This window comes from Macaca fascicularis, chromosome 8, assembly GCF_037993035.2.
Source record: "Macaca fascicularis isolate 582-1 chromosome 8, T2T-MFA8v1.1".
NCBI classification, from domain to species: Eukaryota; Metazoa; Chordata; class Mammalia; order Primates; family Cercopithecidae; genus Macaca; species Macaca fascicularis.
Genome location: NC_088382.1, coordinates 150,746,239 through 150,763,517, shown reverse-complemented (window position 1 = coordinate 150,763,517; position 17,279 = coordinate 150,746,239). Strand labels below are relative to the sequence as shown.

At 51.6% G+C, this 17,279-nt stretch overlaps 1 protein-coding gene and 1 long non-coding RNA gene across 14 annotated transcripts in view; one reads left to right on the top strand and one right to left on the bottom strand.

The window, feature by feature from the left end:
* Positions 1 to 11,957, bottom strand: part of DENND3 (DENN domain containing 3) — a 69,538-nt gene extending 57,581 nt beyond the window's left edge. For 12 of the 13 annotated variants that reach the window (XM_073999559.1, XM_073999560.1, XM_045398751.3 and 9 more), the window contains exons 1-3: positions 11,737 to 11,957; positions 3,743 to 4,022; positions 2,452 to 2,567 (exon numbers count right to left, since the gene is read on the bottom strand). Coding sequence is in view for 7 of the 13 variants with exons in the window: in XM_045398751.3 (XP_045254686.2) it covers positions 2,452 to 2,567; positions 3,743 to 4,022; positions 11,737 to 11,838 (498 nt within the window). In the remaining 6 variants the exon portion in view is untranslated. Of the gene's footprint in view, positions 1 to 2,451; positions 2,568 to 3,742; positions 4,023 to 10,895; positions 11,035 to 11,736 lie in introns of all 13 variants that reach the window. The other variant, XM_065519670.2, reaches the window with a different exon arrangement.
* Positions 11,958 to 12,250: 293 nt separating this feature from the next.
* LOC107130712 (uncharacterized) lies at positions 12,251 to 15,888 on the top strand. Its single transcript, XR_001493194.3, has 2 exons — positions 12,251 to 12,477; positions 14,073 to 15,888. It is a non-coding gene; the product is annotated as an uncharacterized lncRNA (long non-coding RNA).
* The last annotated feature ends 1,391 nt before the right edge of the window (positions 15,889 to 17,279 follow it).

Sequence of the window (17,279 nt, the reverse complement as noted above, 5' to 3'; positions counted from 1 at the left end):
TAATAAACATCCGCTTTCCGAGGGTCAGTCTACTCAATTCCAACCCTGCCTGCTGCTGTGTCATCTCGGGCGGGTCTTTTAACCGGTCTCTATCACCATGTCTCCATCTGTCATTTCCCAACCTCATTCACTGTGGTTAGGATTAAATGAATGACTCTACACAAAGTGCTTACATCATGCCTGGTGCTGAGCTGCTCACGCGCGCGCGTGGCAGCTGCTGCTATTGTTACAGTAGCCGGGGGGAGCTGCAGCTACCCAGACACAATATGGTTCCCACCCTCAAGTCACGTAGTGTCAAATCACGTAGTGTCGGAGGAAAGGCAGAGGAGAGTGTATGAGAGGGGCTGGGGCTGTGTTATCAATAGAACGATAGTTGCGGGCTGGGCATGCAGCTCACACCTGTCATCCCAACACTTTTGGAGGCTGAGGCAGGATTCCAGTAGTTCAAGATCAGCATGGGCAACATAGCAAGACCTCATCTCTACAAAAAATAAGAAATATTAGCTGGGCACGGTGGCGCGCACCCGTGGTCCCAGCTACTCAGGAGACTGAGGTGGGAGAATCCCTTGAGCTAGCCCTGGAGATCAAGGATGAAGTGAGCCGTGATCGCACCACTGCACTCCAGCCTGGGCGACACAGCGAGACCGTCTCAAAAAAAAAGAAAGAACGATAGATATAGCAGTCATCCGGATACATGGTGAAGAAGGGGAGGTGAGTGCTGTGGGGCCTGGGGACACCCCGAAACTACACAGCTGCTAGGAGGGCAGGAGCGGGGCCAGGCATGCCCACGCCAGGCCGGCAAAGTGGGAACAGTGGCATCTGCTGTACTAACGCAAACCAGAGGGGCTGCTCCTTTGTTTAACATGTGTATTTAATGATAACGAAAATAACATGCTCATTGCTCCTGGTAGGTGTTACTTCACAGACAAACTCCCAAGGTGCTTTTCTGAAAGATCCAACATTGTGGATCCTTTCTCATCTGGAACACCGGCTACACGGAGGGGCAGGATTCTCCACCTTCCTTTCATCCCTCATTAACATGACCCTGGAAGAAAGGCCAGGCACTGCTGGCAGCCAGGTCACAGAGGCAGACGCCGGTCCCCTGCATGCACCGCCCGAGATCTGACCTTGGTTCTGCTCTCAGCACACTGTGAAAATGACCTCTCCCAAAAACATAAGATTATGCATTCAGAGCATCAAGTAGTAAGTTTTGCTCCTGCATATTCATTAAGAACATCTGGGCCTGTCAGTGCTGCCCCATGAGTTTCCAGGGACAGAATCCATGTGATTATACCTCACACTTCCCAACACTCAGTGTCACACGTGTCAGCACGCTTCTATCAACAAAGAAAACACGTGCCCTGGGCTCCGAGGGAATCCAGGCCAGCCACTTCTCTCGACTGCATGGAACTCACAGACTTCCCTTCATGGCACCAGGGCACCTAAACTAAGGCTCTGGCTCACTTTTTGCTTCGGGAAACCCTCTGGACGTGTGCAGCTGGTCACCCTGCAACTTTGGATACATCATTTCCCCTACAAGTTCCCCAAAGGCCCTCTGATTCACACACGGCCCTACCCACACAACACTCGCAATATGTGTGACAGACCTAATATGCTGTAAAGTCCAAACTCCAATCGCTCACACCAAAGACAAAAGGCAGAAACAACCCACAGGTCCGTCGACGGATACATGGAGAAATAAAATGCGGTCCATCCAAACGATGGAATGTCATTCAGCCATAAAAGGCCACAGGGCACTGACACATGCATCCACGCACAGGAACATCAAAACATGCTAAGGGGAACAAGCCAGACAAGCAGGCCACGTGTTGTAGGAGTCCACTCACACGAAGTGGCCAGAATAGATACATCCAGAGACAGAAAGGGGATTAGCCAGCCAGGCGCAGCACTCACACCTGGAATCCCAGCACTTTGGGAGGCTGAGGCAGGTGGACCACCTGAGGTCAGCAGTTCGAAACCAGCCTGGCCAAATGGTGAAATCTCGTCTCTACTAAAAACACAAAAATTAGCTGGGCCTGGTGGTGGGCGCCTGTAGTCCCAGCTACTCAGGAGGCTGAGGCAGGAGAACCACTTGAACTCAGGAGGCGGAGGTTGCAGTGAGCTAAGATGGTGCCACTGCACTCCACCCTGGGCGACAGAGTGAGACTCCATCTCAAAAAAAGAAAAAAAAAAAAAAAAGCCAGCAGATTAGCCATCGCCAGGCAGGAAGGGGAAGCAGGACTGAAGCCTTAATGGTATGGGGTTTTCAGGGATGATGAAAACGTTTTGGACCCAGACACTGGTGGCGGTTGCACAATGCTGTGGATGTACTTAATGCTATGGAACTGCACACTTTAAAATGGTTAAAATGGTGAATGTTGTGTTATGTGTATTTCACTATAATAAAAAATCTAAACCCAATGTCAGAGGGGAGTAACGGGAACCACCTACGTGCAGGGGCCGGTAGTACTGGGCCACCACGCCGTAGGTCCTATTCCCGCAGACATCGGTCAGCACCAGGAAGTGGACGCGATCCTCCTTGGGTTCAGTGGCCACGCACACACCCCCTGCAAGCAGAGAGAGACAAAGAAGAATCCTGTTCTTGCCATGTGGCCTGGGTTACCCACGAGCTGATTACTTCACAGTGTTCAGGACACACCTCTCCAGTCGTCAGTGGCAGCGCCTTCACGTCCAAGGTGAGTTCATTCTTCCGATCATGCCTCCGGCCATCTCTCCTCCCTGTGTCCCTCCCCACACAGCAATTTCTTTACAAGCTCTCAAGCACCTGCTAGCCAGTGCCAGGGCTTGCTGGGCGCAGCCGCCCATCTGGCACCTGTCCTGAGTTTATAATCCCTGTGACCAGGAAATAGCACCAAGTTCTGAGGTGGGTGCTTATGCTAGGTGCTTTGTCTGACTTTCCTGAAGGCCACCAGAAAAATAAAGCCCCAAAACGTAAGCTCACCTGTTAACCGGAACTGGTGAGCCTGGGGACTAAGTGCAGGCCTGTGCTTCTTGCCCCAGTGAAATGGAAAACAGGAGGTGGGAGGGGGAAGCTCAGGCATGCTGGGGTGGAACAGTTGCAGATGAACTGGGTATATTTTTAACCCACCTGTCAACCACTGCAAGACTTCATTTTAAGTGGAAGGGGAAAAGCCTTGAATGCACCAGGAACAAATGGTTTTACCTGGCAGTCCACACAGCCTCCCTTCCAGGACTCAATTCTCCAAAACACCAGGACCACACTCAATGATTTACATTTCTTTCAGCTTTAAAATCCCCAAGGTAGGTCGAGCGGTGGCTCACACCTGTAATCCCAGCACTTTGGAAGGCCAAGGCGGGTGGATCACTTGAGGCCAAGAGTTCAAGACCAGCCTGGCCAACATGGTGAAGCCCCTTTCTACTAAAGACATAAAAGCCAGGCGTGGTGGTGGGCACCTGTAATCCCAGCTACTTGAGAGGCTGACGCAGAAGAATCACTTGAACCCAGGAGGCGGAGGTTGAAGTGAGCAGAGATTGTGCCACTGAACTCCAACCTGAGCAACAGAGTGAGACTCTGTCTCCACACACACACACACACAAATCCCCAAGATTAAGAAAACTAAATCCCACAGAAGAGGAGGCAGTGAGGGTCCCTGGCTCTGTCGCTCGCGCCACTTCCCTTTGCCTGTGGGTTTCTGGGAACAGATCACTCTGGGCGGCCGGCAGCAGGAGGCCCCTAGTGGTGCCCACCTCCCAGACATACCTGGAAAGCACAGCTGGGGCAGGGCGAGGAGGTCCACGCCGCCGGGGACGGTGACATCCTCAGGCTCTGGCACTCTGGAGGGCCCTGAGAGGCCTTTCCACTGCTCTGGTCTGGGCCTCTCTCTCTTCTTTCTGAAGGATCGCCTCCTGGTTTTACCGAGAGTGCCGCAGTTTGCACCAGCCATTTGACTGTCCCCTTTACAGATAAAAGGAGGCACGAAAATGGACAAGACCTCTGGATCAAGAGCAGAAAGATGTTTGACTCCCTTTTTCTGAGCAACCTAAGAAAGGGAAAAATAAGAGTTACTTCTTGTTCCAGGGTGCCCTTTCTGTCTGAGCTTCACTGTTTTTCTCCTCCCCTCGGTGCCCACAAACACTAGCGCCTCAGCACTGTCATTCAAAGGTGTCACTGGTGTGAGTGGCTTTTCCCACCTGAGGCTCCTGACAGTAAAGGGCTCCTGGGAAGCGTGTTTTAGGAACCTGCCAGGCCCTACAATCAGGGAAGCCATGTAGCCTCGCAGAGCCTGGCTCTTCAGCTGTGCACATGGACAGCAGGACCTTGCCTCCTTCCTATAAAGCACTGTGGTCCAGCCTGGGGACTGGGATCCAGACCTGAGCTCAAGTCCTGGCTGTGCCTCCACCTCCTGGCAGCAAGCTTCTTTGTCCCTTTAAGGGGCGAGTACAGGGAATAAGGGAGACAATGTAGGTCCGGTACTCAGCCCAGTGGGGCTGCCAGGAGCCCATGGATATACTTACTGTTCAGCCCGCCCTGGGTGGGGGGCAGGCTCTATATTGTCAAACCCCATACACACATTTACCAGGGCCACGGCCTCCGCGCCCCCACCCGGGCCGGTGCTGCCTCCTTTCTACCACACGGATCTGGGAAGATGCATGGGGTGAGAAACGGCACTGGTGGGTACAGAGGAGACACGTGCCCTTCCTCGGCTGACCAAAGAGCCCTCGAATCAATAAAAGGGGGGCATTTGGCCTGTCTCCACTTTAACTTGGCATAATTTTTGTTTTCGCCTTTTTTCTTCCCATCCTTCCCTAAAATAATATAAAGCACATGGGCTGTCCCTTCGATCTCTCTTCCATGTTACTGCTATGCCCAATACAGCTCCTCGTACTGAGCTAGCACTAAACAAATACTGCTGCCCGGCTGAGTTCAGATCTTTCCAAGGTGGGTAAGCTGCAGTCTGTGAGCGAGAAGGAAGTGGTTCCGGTGCTAAACTAGCCTGAAACAGCAAAGCCTGAAGCAAGAGGCCCTGGGTACCCAAGGCATGGAGAGACAGGAAGCGGCCGAGGGCAGGTAGTCAAGGGTCTTTTTTTTTTTTTTTTGAGACGGAGTCTTGCTCTGTCACCCAGGCTGGAGTGCAGTGGCCGGATCTCAGCTCACTGCAAGCTCCACCTCCCGGGTTTACGCCATTCTCCTGCCTCAGCCTCCCGAGTAGCTGGGACTACAGGCGCCTGCCACCTCGCCCGGCTAAGTTTTTGTATTTTTAGTAGAGACGGGGTTTCACTGTGTTAGCCAGAATGGTCTCGATCTCCTGACCTCGTGATCCGTCTGTCTCGGCCTCCCAAAGTGCTGGGATTACAGGCTTGAGCCACCGCGCCCGGCCTGGTAGTCAAGGGTCTTTAAGGGACCCTAGAAAGGACAGCATTGCCGGGCACAGTGGCTCATGCCTGTGATCCCAGCACTTTGGGAGGCCAGAGCAGGAGGACTGCTTGAGCCCAGGAGTTCAAGGCCAGCCTGGGCAACAAAATAAGACCTCGTCTCTACAAAAAATAAAAAAATTAGCCAGGCATGGTGGCGCATGCCTGTGGTCCCAGCTACACGGGAGGCTAAGGCAGGAGGATTGCCTGAGCCTAGGAGGCTGAGGCTGCAGTGAGCTGTGATCACACCACTGTACTCTGGCCTGGGTGAAAGAGCAAGACCTGGTCTCAAAAAAAAAAAAAGGAAGGAAGGAAGGAAAGAAAAAAGGAAGGAAGGAAGGAAGGAGGAAGGAAGGAAGGAAGGAAGGAAGGAAGGAAGGAAGGAAGGAAGGAAGGAGGGAGGGAGGGAGGGAGGGAGGGAGGGAGGGAGGAGGAAGGAAGGAAGGAAGGAAGGAAGAGAAGGAAAGAAAGAAAGGAAGGAAGGAAGGAAGGAAGGAAGGAAGGAAGGAAGGAAGGAAGGAAGGAAAGAAAGAAAGAAAGAAAGAAAGAAAGAAAGAAAGAAAGAAAGAAAGAAAGAAAGAAAGAAAGAATAGCACCACCGCCCAGAGAAATGGGACCTTGGCTGATAGAAAAGGCACAGCCAACACTCAACATTCCAGTAAGACGCAGCAGTGATAAAAGGGGAGCTCTTACGCTGGAAGAAATTTCAACAACGGCAGCAGTTTCCATCAGTAAGCACACTCTAATCTCTATATGACGCTTTGCATGCTACATCACTCAAATTCCGTCAACAATTGCTTTACATTTGGAGAAAAAAAATGTATCAGTAGGAACCAGGACAAAACATGGGAAATCCATATTATTGTATAATGTAAAAGCTCTAGTGTAGCACGCATTAAAGAAGTCCATTTCCTCAATTACATGTCACTTTCTCTAAAACTTTCCTATCAGAATTGGACGGTTCTGACCTAACAAACGGAGCATGTTCAAGGCAGCACATGAGATGAGTGAGCAGCCCTCCTCCTGGATCCTGGAACTGCCTTGATCCCGCCTCCCTTCTGGTTTCCCTTGGTCTGACAGCTCCTCTCTGGCCCCCACAGACCCTTTTCAGTCCTGCTTACATGTTGCGACTCCCAGGCCTGGGTCCTTCGCCTTCCTCCTGGAGGACCTCAGCACTCATAACACAGGCCCAAACGGACAGCCCAGAGCCCTACTCCCAGCCTACACCTCTTTCCAGTCCCAGGCTCCCCCTGACTGCCTCCTGCCACCCTCACAGCACCTCTGGGGTCCCTTAAACTTACAGTCTCAAAAGTTAAGCTCCTGCTAGTTTCCAAAAAGCCTGATCTTCCACCTAAGTTCTCTGCAACAAACACAGTGCAGTTCAGGTCTTCAGAGCTGGGACTCCAGACCCTTGGGCCCTGCCCCCATCATGCCCCACCTGCAGACCCACACCTCAGCCACTGGTCCTGGAGAGCCTCTCCATCAGCTCGCCGCTGCCCCACTGCACCATGTTTGCACACCAAGCACCTGCGTGACCCGTGGCTCCAGGCAGGTAGCGAGTAACCAGAAGCAAAGCCGTGGAGGTTTCTGTCAGGAGAAGAAGGAAGACACTGCCTCCCACCCAGCCCAGGGCTCCCCACTAGCATCTGTGTCCACTCTCTCAAAGAGGGACGTCCCTGTCTGACTGCAGACCAGATACTTTGTGGCCCCAACCCAGCCCTGAAGCATCACAGTCCCATCCCCACATTGAAGAAAGCATGTTTGTGTCGCCACGTCATGATACTACATCTTCCCATGTGTCATACGTGGGCATGAGTCATAGGACAGTGCACCCCTGAGCAGCAAGCCAGCTCACTCCCTAAGCCAGGATGCCCCCAGAGCCAAGCATGACTAAGCCCTCTGGGGTTCTCAGGACACACAGCACCTCTGCAATGACCCTGCTTTTACCCTGCTTTCCCCTGCTCTTCCATGGGCTCAGGGCCCAGCCCCTCACTGCTCCACCTGCGCTGGGGCAGACCCTCCACCCCCCACACTCACTGAAGAAGGTCTTTGCCACCCTGCAGCCAGGACCACAGGCTCCTCCAGGCCTCCACCTCCCAGCTCATCACCCCCGGAGCATCTCGGCCCTGCCCAGCGGTATTCTACTACCTTCCATTTGAGGAGGTGTGGTGCAGCAGAAATTGTGTTGTATTCCTCTCTGTCCCCACATTTAGCAGAGAAGATGACTGAGGCGATACTGTTCCTCATTCACACTCCTGGCACCTGGGATCTCTTAGAGGCACTCTCAGCCTGGACGGAATATTGGTTCGGTTGACTTGACTAGTTCAGTTGGTTGACTAGAGTCAACACCTGACCTGTCATTCCTCTAGTTATCTCTAGTCACTTATAATGATGTGCCCCAGATCCAATCAACTTGGCATTCAGTTGCTCACCATACACCTGTTTTTTCTCAGGATGAAATATCTGTTGTCTTTTCTGAATGGACAAGCAATACAATCTCATTTTGAAAAATAACAATATAGAGGCCAGGCACAGTGGCTCATGCCTGTAATCCCAGCACTTTGGGAGGCTGAGGTGGGCAGATCACCTGAGGTTGGGAGTTCAAGACTAGCCTGACCAACATGGAGAAACCCCCTGTCTACTAAAAATACAAAATTAGCCAGGCATAGTGGTACATGCCTGTAATCCCAGCTACTCGGGTGGCTCAGACAGGAGAATCACTTGAACCTGGGAGGCGGAGGTTGTGATGAGCCGAGATTGCACCATTGCACTCCAGCCTGGGCAACAAGAGCGAAACTCCGTCCCCCCCCCAAAAAAATAAATAAATAACAATATAGAAATAATAAAGGAGCTAAAAGAAAGGGATGACATACTTTGTACAGGGTGGCTACATCCTTCCCATTTTATGCATTTTTATGCATTTTATACATTTTAATGCATGTATAAATGTATAAATTTGTTTCACAAATGTAGTAATCCTACATAACAGGTTCCATTAGCTGTTTTAACTACTCCATGTGGCTGACCTCCCTATTCACAACTGTGCAGTATCACAATAACACAGCATGTGTCAACTCAGTCATGTATTGACCCAGCCTCCTCCCAAGAGATGTGTGGGTGGCTCTCAAGTCTTCACCACACTGAACAGAGCAGTGACACACACTTGCACGCACCCAGTTCTTTCCCTAGAATAAATTCCTGAAAATGGAAGTCTTGGCACAAGAGTGTTCAGAGGTTACTTGGTGATATAAGCTGTGGCTGCCCTCAGCCACCAGACCCCACCACCACTGAGATGCTAGTCACCTCTGCCAGTCTGTGGCAAGACGTGAGGTCATTTCCCGTTCTTCTGTCCCGGGTGCGGACTTACTAAACCCCTACCCAATCACCATCATTTTGGTTTTTAAAACTGCTAATTAAAAAGCAAAAACCAGAACACTCTAATTGACTTGAGTTACTTAATTTCTAAGTTAGAACACACAGTGGAATTCATCTTCGCTATAGGATTGGCCATTATTAAGGGGATAAAACAAATTCATAGATTTTTTTTTTACTACTCTCCAACTGTTTAGTTAGAATTAAATGAAATTTAAAATCCAGTTTCTCAGCTCACTGGCCACTCTACAAGCTCAGTGACCATATGGCCAGTGGCTATTGTACTGGACGGTGCAAAGAGAGGACACAGACTGCCATCACCCAGGAAGATCGGCTGGCCGGTGCTGTTCCGAAATGGAAAGTCAGGATGATGTCCACTAAAAACCATAATAATGGAGCTTCACATGCACAAATTATGCAGGTGACCTGCACTATGGAAGGTACTCAGAACACTTTCCACCCCTGTGTGATGGATTTATGATGGATCCCGTCACACCTATGTCTAGTCTCCATAGCAACTAATAAAGGGGTGGCGGTGAAGGGCTCTATATTAAAGGGGTGGAGGGGAATGTAACTAACCACAGTAACTAACATCAGTCTACGTTCTCAAATTCTCCGTCACCATTCCCAACAAAACAAACACTACTCCCCCTTCTAGGAAATGAAACAAAAAGGGGCCTCCGCTATCCAACATGAAGCTGGATATTCCTCATACCTCCGGACCTCTGTTTTCAAGTGTCATCAAGAAGGAATGCCTGGGCCACAGAGAAATGGGGATTTGTAAAAGTCAAGGTAAAACTTATTTAAAAGTCTTCGACATTCAGGCCAGGTGCGGTGGCTCATGCCTGTAATCCCGGCACTTTGGGAGGCCAAGGTGGGCAGATCACAAGGTCAGGAGATAGAGACCATCCTGGCTAACAGGGTGAAACCCCATTTCTACTAAAAATACCCAAAAAATCTGCTGGGCATGGTAGCAGGCACCTGTAGTCCCAGCTACTCGGGAGGCTGAGGCAGGGGAATGGCGTGAAGCTCCAGGGAGCGGAGCTTGCAGTGAGCTGAGATTGCACCACTGCACTCCAGCCTGGGAGACAGAGCAAGACTCCAACTAAAAAAAAAAAAAAAGCCTTGGACATTCAAAATAGAACTGCCGGAAAAAACCTAAATAAATAAAATCATATGTTTGCTTAACTATAACATCAATGTTGACCTTAAAAGTAGGATGGATCCAAGAAATTGAATCCATCCCCTAATGCTCCTTATTTTCTTAGTCCTTCACCATTTTTCTTTCTGCCCTTTGCCAAATCCCTAACAGAATCAAAAGACAAAGTAAAGAGGACAAAGTTAAACACGCACAGTAGCACACTGTCCATACTCTCACTTAACCTGGGAACATGAAAATGTTGTAGCATGTTTAGTTCAGGAATGCACCATTGGCAGGGCGCGGTGGCTCACTCCTGTAATCCCAGCACTTTGGGAGGCTGAGGTGGGAGGATCACTTGAGCTCAGGAATTGGAGACGAGCCTGGGCGACACAGTGAGACCTCCTCTCTATTATAAAATAAGAATAATAATAAAGAAATTTTAAAAAAAAAAGGAAAGCACCACTGCAAATATTCCAGTTGATTCACTCTGCTCTCAAAAGACATGTCTCACACCAAGCAACTAATACCATGTTGTAACCGCCCCGGAGGAAAGACGTCCAACAGCTGAGGAGACCACAGCAGCAACTAGGTCATTTCCTATTCGAAGAAAAAGGAGGCAATGCCATTTGGCAAATTCGAGGTAGAGAGACAAATCAATTCATGACGTTGCGAGGAGACAGAGTTCAAACGGGATCTACTGACAAGACAGGGCATTGAGGGGAAGGAAAGGTTGAGGGAAACGCGGAAACTATTTCCATAGAAGAAGGCTTTTTCACTGAAGTCGAAACTGGCTTTGTACTGACGCCTAGCAAGGGAAACTCCCTGGACACTCACAGACATTCATCTGGTTACTTGCAGGAACATTCACCTTTCCGGGTGACACCCTCTGCCCTGCAGTCTTTATTTTCCCTGGATAGCCCAGTATCATTTAAATACTCAGAAGCCTCTCTGCCTTTCAATGCTGTCGTCTGCAAAGAGATGAACGGACCTGTGCAGACAGCTGGCCAGTGATGCCGGGATCTCCTGGTAACATGACCCAGTCACTGTGTCACAGACAGGCGGGCCAGGAGGAAACCAGAGCCACAGATGGATTCCAGGGAAAGCCAGCGTTACAGAACTAGGAAAAGCTGGGGAAGAAAAAGGAAAACGAGAATTTCCAAAACTGCCGCTTTCCCAGCAGAAGGGAGATGAAGTTGTCACTTTGGCTGCGAGGGTGCAGAGATGGAGGAAGGGTTGGGGGTGGGGATGGTACTGCAAGTGAGAAGAATAGCTATAGGCTTCATTGCAAAGCGGTTCATGCAGAATACGCGAGGCCGGCGGCTAACTCCAAGACTTGCTCTCTCATTATTCCGTTCTGGTGCAGAACCCACTACGCAGGTGACAACACATCCCAGCATAAAGAATGAAATCATTCAGGGCTGGGCCCGCTAGACGGTGAGGCTCCGGCGGCTTTCGCCCGTTGTCTGGTGCACCCCACCTTCAGCACCTGCCCAGGATGGGGGCGATTGAAGACAGAGGCCCCAGAGACGCTCCGAGGCGAGGCACCCCCAGATTCCCGGCTGGCAGCCCAAGTTCGCAGCCGAGGGCCCAGGGCGGGGAGAGGAGGGGAAAGGAAGGAAGAGGAGCAGGACGCTGCTCGGGGGCACCTGCCTGAGTTCAGACGCGGTCCCCGGCCACAGGCGCGCAGGGTCAACGCCGGGGGGACCAGGACTCAGCCCTCGGAAAGTCCGCCCCAGCCCGCGGGGCACCCGGGCACCCGCTCTCCGACTACTGCCCCGGCTGCCGCCTCGCGGCCCACGTCCGCCTCAGTTTCCCCTCCCGCCCCTTACCTGCTCGAGACCTCGGAGGCTGTCCCGGGGGGCGCCCAGCAGCGCGCACAGCTCCAGCAGCCTCGAGGGCAGCGACAAGTGCTGCGACGCAGCCTCCGCCATGGCTGCCCGCCGCCCGCTGCGGGTACCGCGCTCGGGTGCCTCGGCCGCTCAGCCGCCCGCAGACCCCTGGGGACCGGCCGCGCCGCCTGGGGTTCGGGTGCGCTGCGAGCGCCGTCCGCGGGGCGGGGCTGGAGGCAGGGCCTGGAGGGGCGGGGCCCGAGCCGAGGCGGGGCCTGGAGAGCCCCCGCGGATCCCGCGGGGAGACAGAGCTTGGGGGCGGGGCTTGACTGGATGGGGAGGTGCTGGGCGGGGCCTGGAGTGGCTGGCCCGGCCCCAGGGCCGGGGACTTAGGGGCGGGGCCAGTCCTGGGGCGGGTGCTGCTGGAGACCCGCGCGCGGTCGTCATTTCCGAACCCGCCTGCGGGCTCTGGCGCGTGCGCGGCGTCGTAGCACGCGCCCCCTTCCTTCGGCCCGCCCCGCCCCCCGGCAGCCCGCTCCCTGGGGAACCGAGGGAGGAACGGGCGGGGTCCTCAGGTGCCCGGCGACGTCATCCAGCCCCCAAGGCTCCAGGGCGCAAAGGGTCCCCTGATCTGGCAGTCCCCGGACCCACCCTGGAGAGCGTGGGGGCACAAAGGCCGGACGCGCCGCCCGCCGCCGCCTCCAGGAAGGCCTCCCTTGCCAGGACCGCGGAGTTGGCCGGGTGTGGACAGCAGGAAGGGCCGGCGGGAAGGGGGTTGGAAAGATCCACTCCTGGTTAATAACTCTGCCGGGTTAACCTAGGGCCGGCCATGTCCAGTACGGACTTGAGTAAAATTCAGCAGGAAAGGGAGCAGGGTGGGCGCTGCTAGAGGGAGGCTTCAGGACTGAGGGTCAGAGGCCCAAGGCCTGGCAGGGCCCTTACGTCGTGAGCTCCAGGGAAGCTCCAGCTCCATCAGGTTGGCCTGATGACCGGTGGACCACGGGCCTCTTCCAGCCTCAGGCTGACCCCAGAGAAAGGGCAGCCCACAAGCCCTGGAGGCCGACTTGCTGCCTGGTCATTGCTGCAAAGCCTGGAGGGGGCCCAGGCTCAGTCCCCGCTGACCTTCGGCTCCCTTTACCCTGCCATAGCCATCTGTGTAACCCAGGGGAAATGATTCCAAAGGGACTTCCACTTCTGATAATCTATGATTCTGTTTTTTAAAAAACAAAACTCTAAATTGCTTAATGTCAAACATCTGTCATCTGCTGAACAGGAAAAGGAACAGTAGGTACAAAGCAAGGCAACATCAGAAAGGGGAGCCCTGAGGAATGTCTCCCTCCTTCCGCAAGCTGGGTGAGGTCGTGACTGCAGCCTGACTCACCGGTTTTCTTTTGCTTACTAACTAAAGATGGTGAGGATCCACTGGTTCTCCCTCAGGCCTGGAGGCTGCCTGCCATGGGTGGCTCTCATCGGTGATCTGAGGCCACAGTTGTTATAGTCTCCGACTTCAAAAGAAAGACCGATTTCACGCACAATTGCCTGTCTCTCTCGACAGTGGCATCGGTTTTTTGTTGTTGTCTTTCTGTTTGTTTTTGAGACAGAGTTTTGCTCTTGTAGCCCAGGCTGCAGTGCGATGGCGTGATCTCAGCTCACCGCAACCTCCACCTCCCAGGTTCAAGCAATTCTCCTGCCTCAGCCTCCAGAGTAGCTGGGATTACCCACCACCACACCTGGCTAATTTTTGTATTTTTAGTGGAGATGGGGTTTCACCATGTTAGCCAAGCTGGTCTCAAACTCCTGACCTTAGGTGATCTACCTGCCTTGGCCTCCCAAAGTGCTGGGATTACAGGCGTGAGCCACCACGCCCAGCCTCGGTGGCCTCATTTTTAGCAGCCTCTGCAAAGCGCACAGTCTGAGTCCATCGCCCAGAGTCCCCAGCATGCAGGAGAGAGGCTCTCAGCCTGGGCTGGAGCCATGAGCTACTCCCTGAGGGCCTGGATCTGGCTCCTTTGTGTGTTGCTGTGTGACAGGTGAGCTCAACGGCCCTAAGCCATGACTTCCTGAGGGGCAGTGGTCAAGATTCAAGGAGGTAAACACATGGCAGCTCTTGCCACAAGGACCCAGTGAGGCTCAAGTGAGAGCAGGTCTCTGCTGTCCCTTTATTGCCAGAAGGCCAAATGCTTTAAGGAAGAGAGCTCCAGCAGTGCACAGAGCTTGCAGTTGACTCCTTTAGGCCCCCTTTTCTTCCTCCTTAAAACCAGATAATTGGGCCAGATGACCTCTGAGGGGCTCCCAGCTCTGCACTTGTTAATACATTCCTGTCTCTCGTGCCACAGGTCCTTCCAAAGTGCCTACAGAAAGCTTTGGCCCATCCTTGAAAAATTGCTGATGGGTTTGGAGATACAAGGTGGAGATGACTAGCAGTCAAGCTCAAAGGTGGAAAAGTCACATCGAGGCAGATGAGCAGATGAGGGGACCTACAGAAGAAGAGAGGGGCATGGAGAGCCCAGCCAGCAGGAACAATTGCCCCAGTAGGCAGCACTGCCGCACATCAGAGTCAAGGAAAGCAAAGCTCAGACTGGATAAAAGAAACCTGCAAACACAGTCAGTGCTCACTGCATGTGGGCTCAGAGCACGTGACCCTCCTTCCCTGTGTATTCCTGTGAAATGGGTTTACTGCTCTAACTCTCAGGGACACTGTGAAGATCAAACAAGAAAATAGAAATAAACATAATTTATAAACCATAAACTACCGATACCAAAAGAGGGGCGAGCTCAACATTGCGAATGTGCTGATACTAAACGGTTCACTTTAAGATGGTCTTACGGTGTGTGAATTTCACTCGAATAAATTTTTTTAATGGAGTTTATGGGGATGCTGCAGGATGTCAATAACCTTTGGACATTTTAGCAGCACTTTAGGCATTAAAATTATTTTTTTAAAAATATAGGATGAAGGGAAAAGCTTCTTGACATTGGATTTGGCAGTGATTCCTTGGATATGACCCCAAAAGCACGGATAACAAAAGAAAAAATAGTTAAATTGTCTTCATCAAAATTAAAACTTTTGTACATCAAAGAACTCTTTCAAAAGAGTGAAAAAGTCACAGAATAAGAGAAAATGTTTGCTGATCATATACCTGATAAAGAATTAATATTGGGAGCCAGATGCAGTAGCTCATACCTGTAATCCCAGCACTTTGGGATGCCAAGGCAGGCAGATCACTTGAGGTCAGGAGTTCGAGACAAGCCCAGCCAAAATGGTGAAACCCCAGCTCTACTAAAAATGCAAAAAGTAGCCAGGCGTGGTGGCGGGCACCTAGCTATTCGGGAAGCTGAGGCAGGAGAATCGCTTGAACCCAGAAGGCAGAGGTTGCAGTTAACCAAGATCATGCGACTGTACGTACTCCAGCCTGGGTGACAAAAGTGAGACTCCATCTCAAAAAAAAAAAAAAAAAGAGTCACTATTCAGAATATATTAAGAATTCCTACAACTCAACAACAAAAAATATCCAGCCCAATTAAAAAATGGGCACGGACCCAAATCGACATTTCTTAGAAGACACACAAATGGTCAATAAGCTCATGAAAAGATGTTTAACATCACTAAGCATTAGGGAAGTGCACATCAAAGCTAAAATGAGATACCACGTCACACTTATTAGATGTTATTTTTTAAAAATAACACAACAACAAAAAATAAATGTGGGCGAGGATGTGAAGAAATGGAAACCCTTGTGGACTGTTGTTGGGGATGTAAAATGGCACAGCTGCTGTGGAAAACAGTATGGCAGTTCCTCACAAAACTAAACAGAATTACCACATGACCCAGCGATCCTACCTCTGACATATACTGGAAAGAACTGAAATAAGGCGCTGGAACAGACACTTGTAACCCAGGTTCACAGCTGCACTATTCATAGTAGCCAAAAGGTGGGAGTAACCCGAATGTCCATCAGTGGATGAACGGGTAAATAGATTTTCTTTCACTGGCAGTAAAAGCTGTGACTCTGGAGGCAACTGCATTTCACACAGCTCTCCACACGGGTGAGTGCACGGCTGTCTCGTGTCTTTCCTATGCTGTGTCTTCAGAGCTAGCTATGATATGACATGTGATATGTACGTATTGAATATACGTCTTTCACATACAAATGCAACCAGTTTATTGAGGGCTTGATGGAGGATGTGGAGTGTGGGGGAACGGTCTTACATTTCCAATTTAAAAATCTCAACAACAACAAAATAGGGGACAGAAGGGCAAGAGTTTTGGTGTTCTCTAGAGCAATGGCACTCTGTCCCTAGAAGAATGGTAGGAGCGGGGCATGTTCATATGTCCTTGAGGTGTGACCGCACATGGGCACACAGTAGCCCAAAGCACATCCCAGCCGGGAGCAGTTCCTTTTATGGGGCCGCCTGGGCAGGAGCCAAGGTGCTGGGTTTGAAACAAAAAGGAGTGACTGTCCCACACTAAGTAACTCACCAAACCTCACTGACCTCAGTTTTCTTATCTGTAAAAAGAGCAATGCGGGGCCTGGCTCAGTGGCTCACGCCTGTAATCCCAGCACTTTGGGAGGCCGAGACAGGTGGATCACCTGAGGTCAAGAGTTTGAGACCAGCCTGGCCAACATGGTGAAATCCTGTCTCTACTGAAAGTACAAAAATTAGCCAGGTGTGGTGGTTCATGCCTGTAATCCGAGCTATTCAGGAGGTTGAGGCAGGAGAATCGCTCGAACCCAGGGGACGGAGGTTGCAGGGAGCTGAGATCGAGTCACTGCCTCCAGCCTAGGTGACAGAGCGAGAGTCCATCTCAGGAAAAAAAAAAAAAAAAAGCAATGCCTATGTTGCAAGGCTGCTGGGAAAATCAAATATGCCAGTAGATGTGGACAAGCCCCACACAGAGAACGGAAAGCTGCCTGCGTAACTATTATATTAGAGTGTTTGGACAGACTAGGGAGCTATCGTACCTGCATTAAAGGTCAAACTTTGGGGCATCTACGAGACCCATCACAGTCTGGCCTCAAATAAGTGTTCCCATCGCACCCCTCCTGAACAACTGTGACTCACCCACTGTCCCCCTAAACATGCCCTTCCCTGCAGGCTGCCCAGGACACACTTTTCCTACTCAGTCTGAAACCCACCTACTCGTCCTTCCAGGTCTTGCTCAAACAGCACCTTCAGGGGAGCCGTCCCTCCCCTCATCCCCAACTCTCCCGGTGAGAAGTGGGGCTCCCCCTCTAAACTCCAGAACCCTCCACCCTGCATTCCAGGCGTTTCATTCTCAATGGCCTGGTACAAATCCTGACCCAATATTGGTAAGTATTTGACCTTGCACAATGCGTGGAGTGTCACAGAGACCGTGGTCGGTGATAAAGGTGCAATCGGCGTTGCCCTCTGCTGTCATCGTTCACAGAGATTCTCCACAAGGGCCGGTCTCCCAGCTTGATGGTGAATGGGGAGCAGGTGAAGTTGACACACATACCCCAGAGTGCACAGCCCTGAACGTCCACACATGACAAACACACGATCCCGTGTGTAGTATTTGG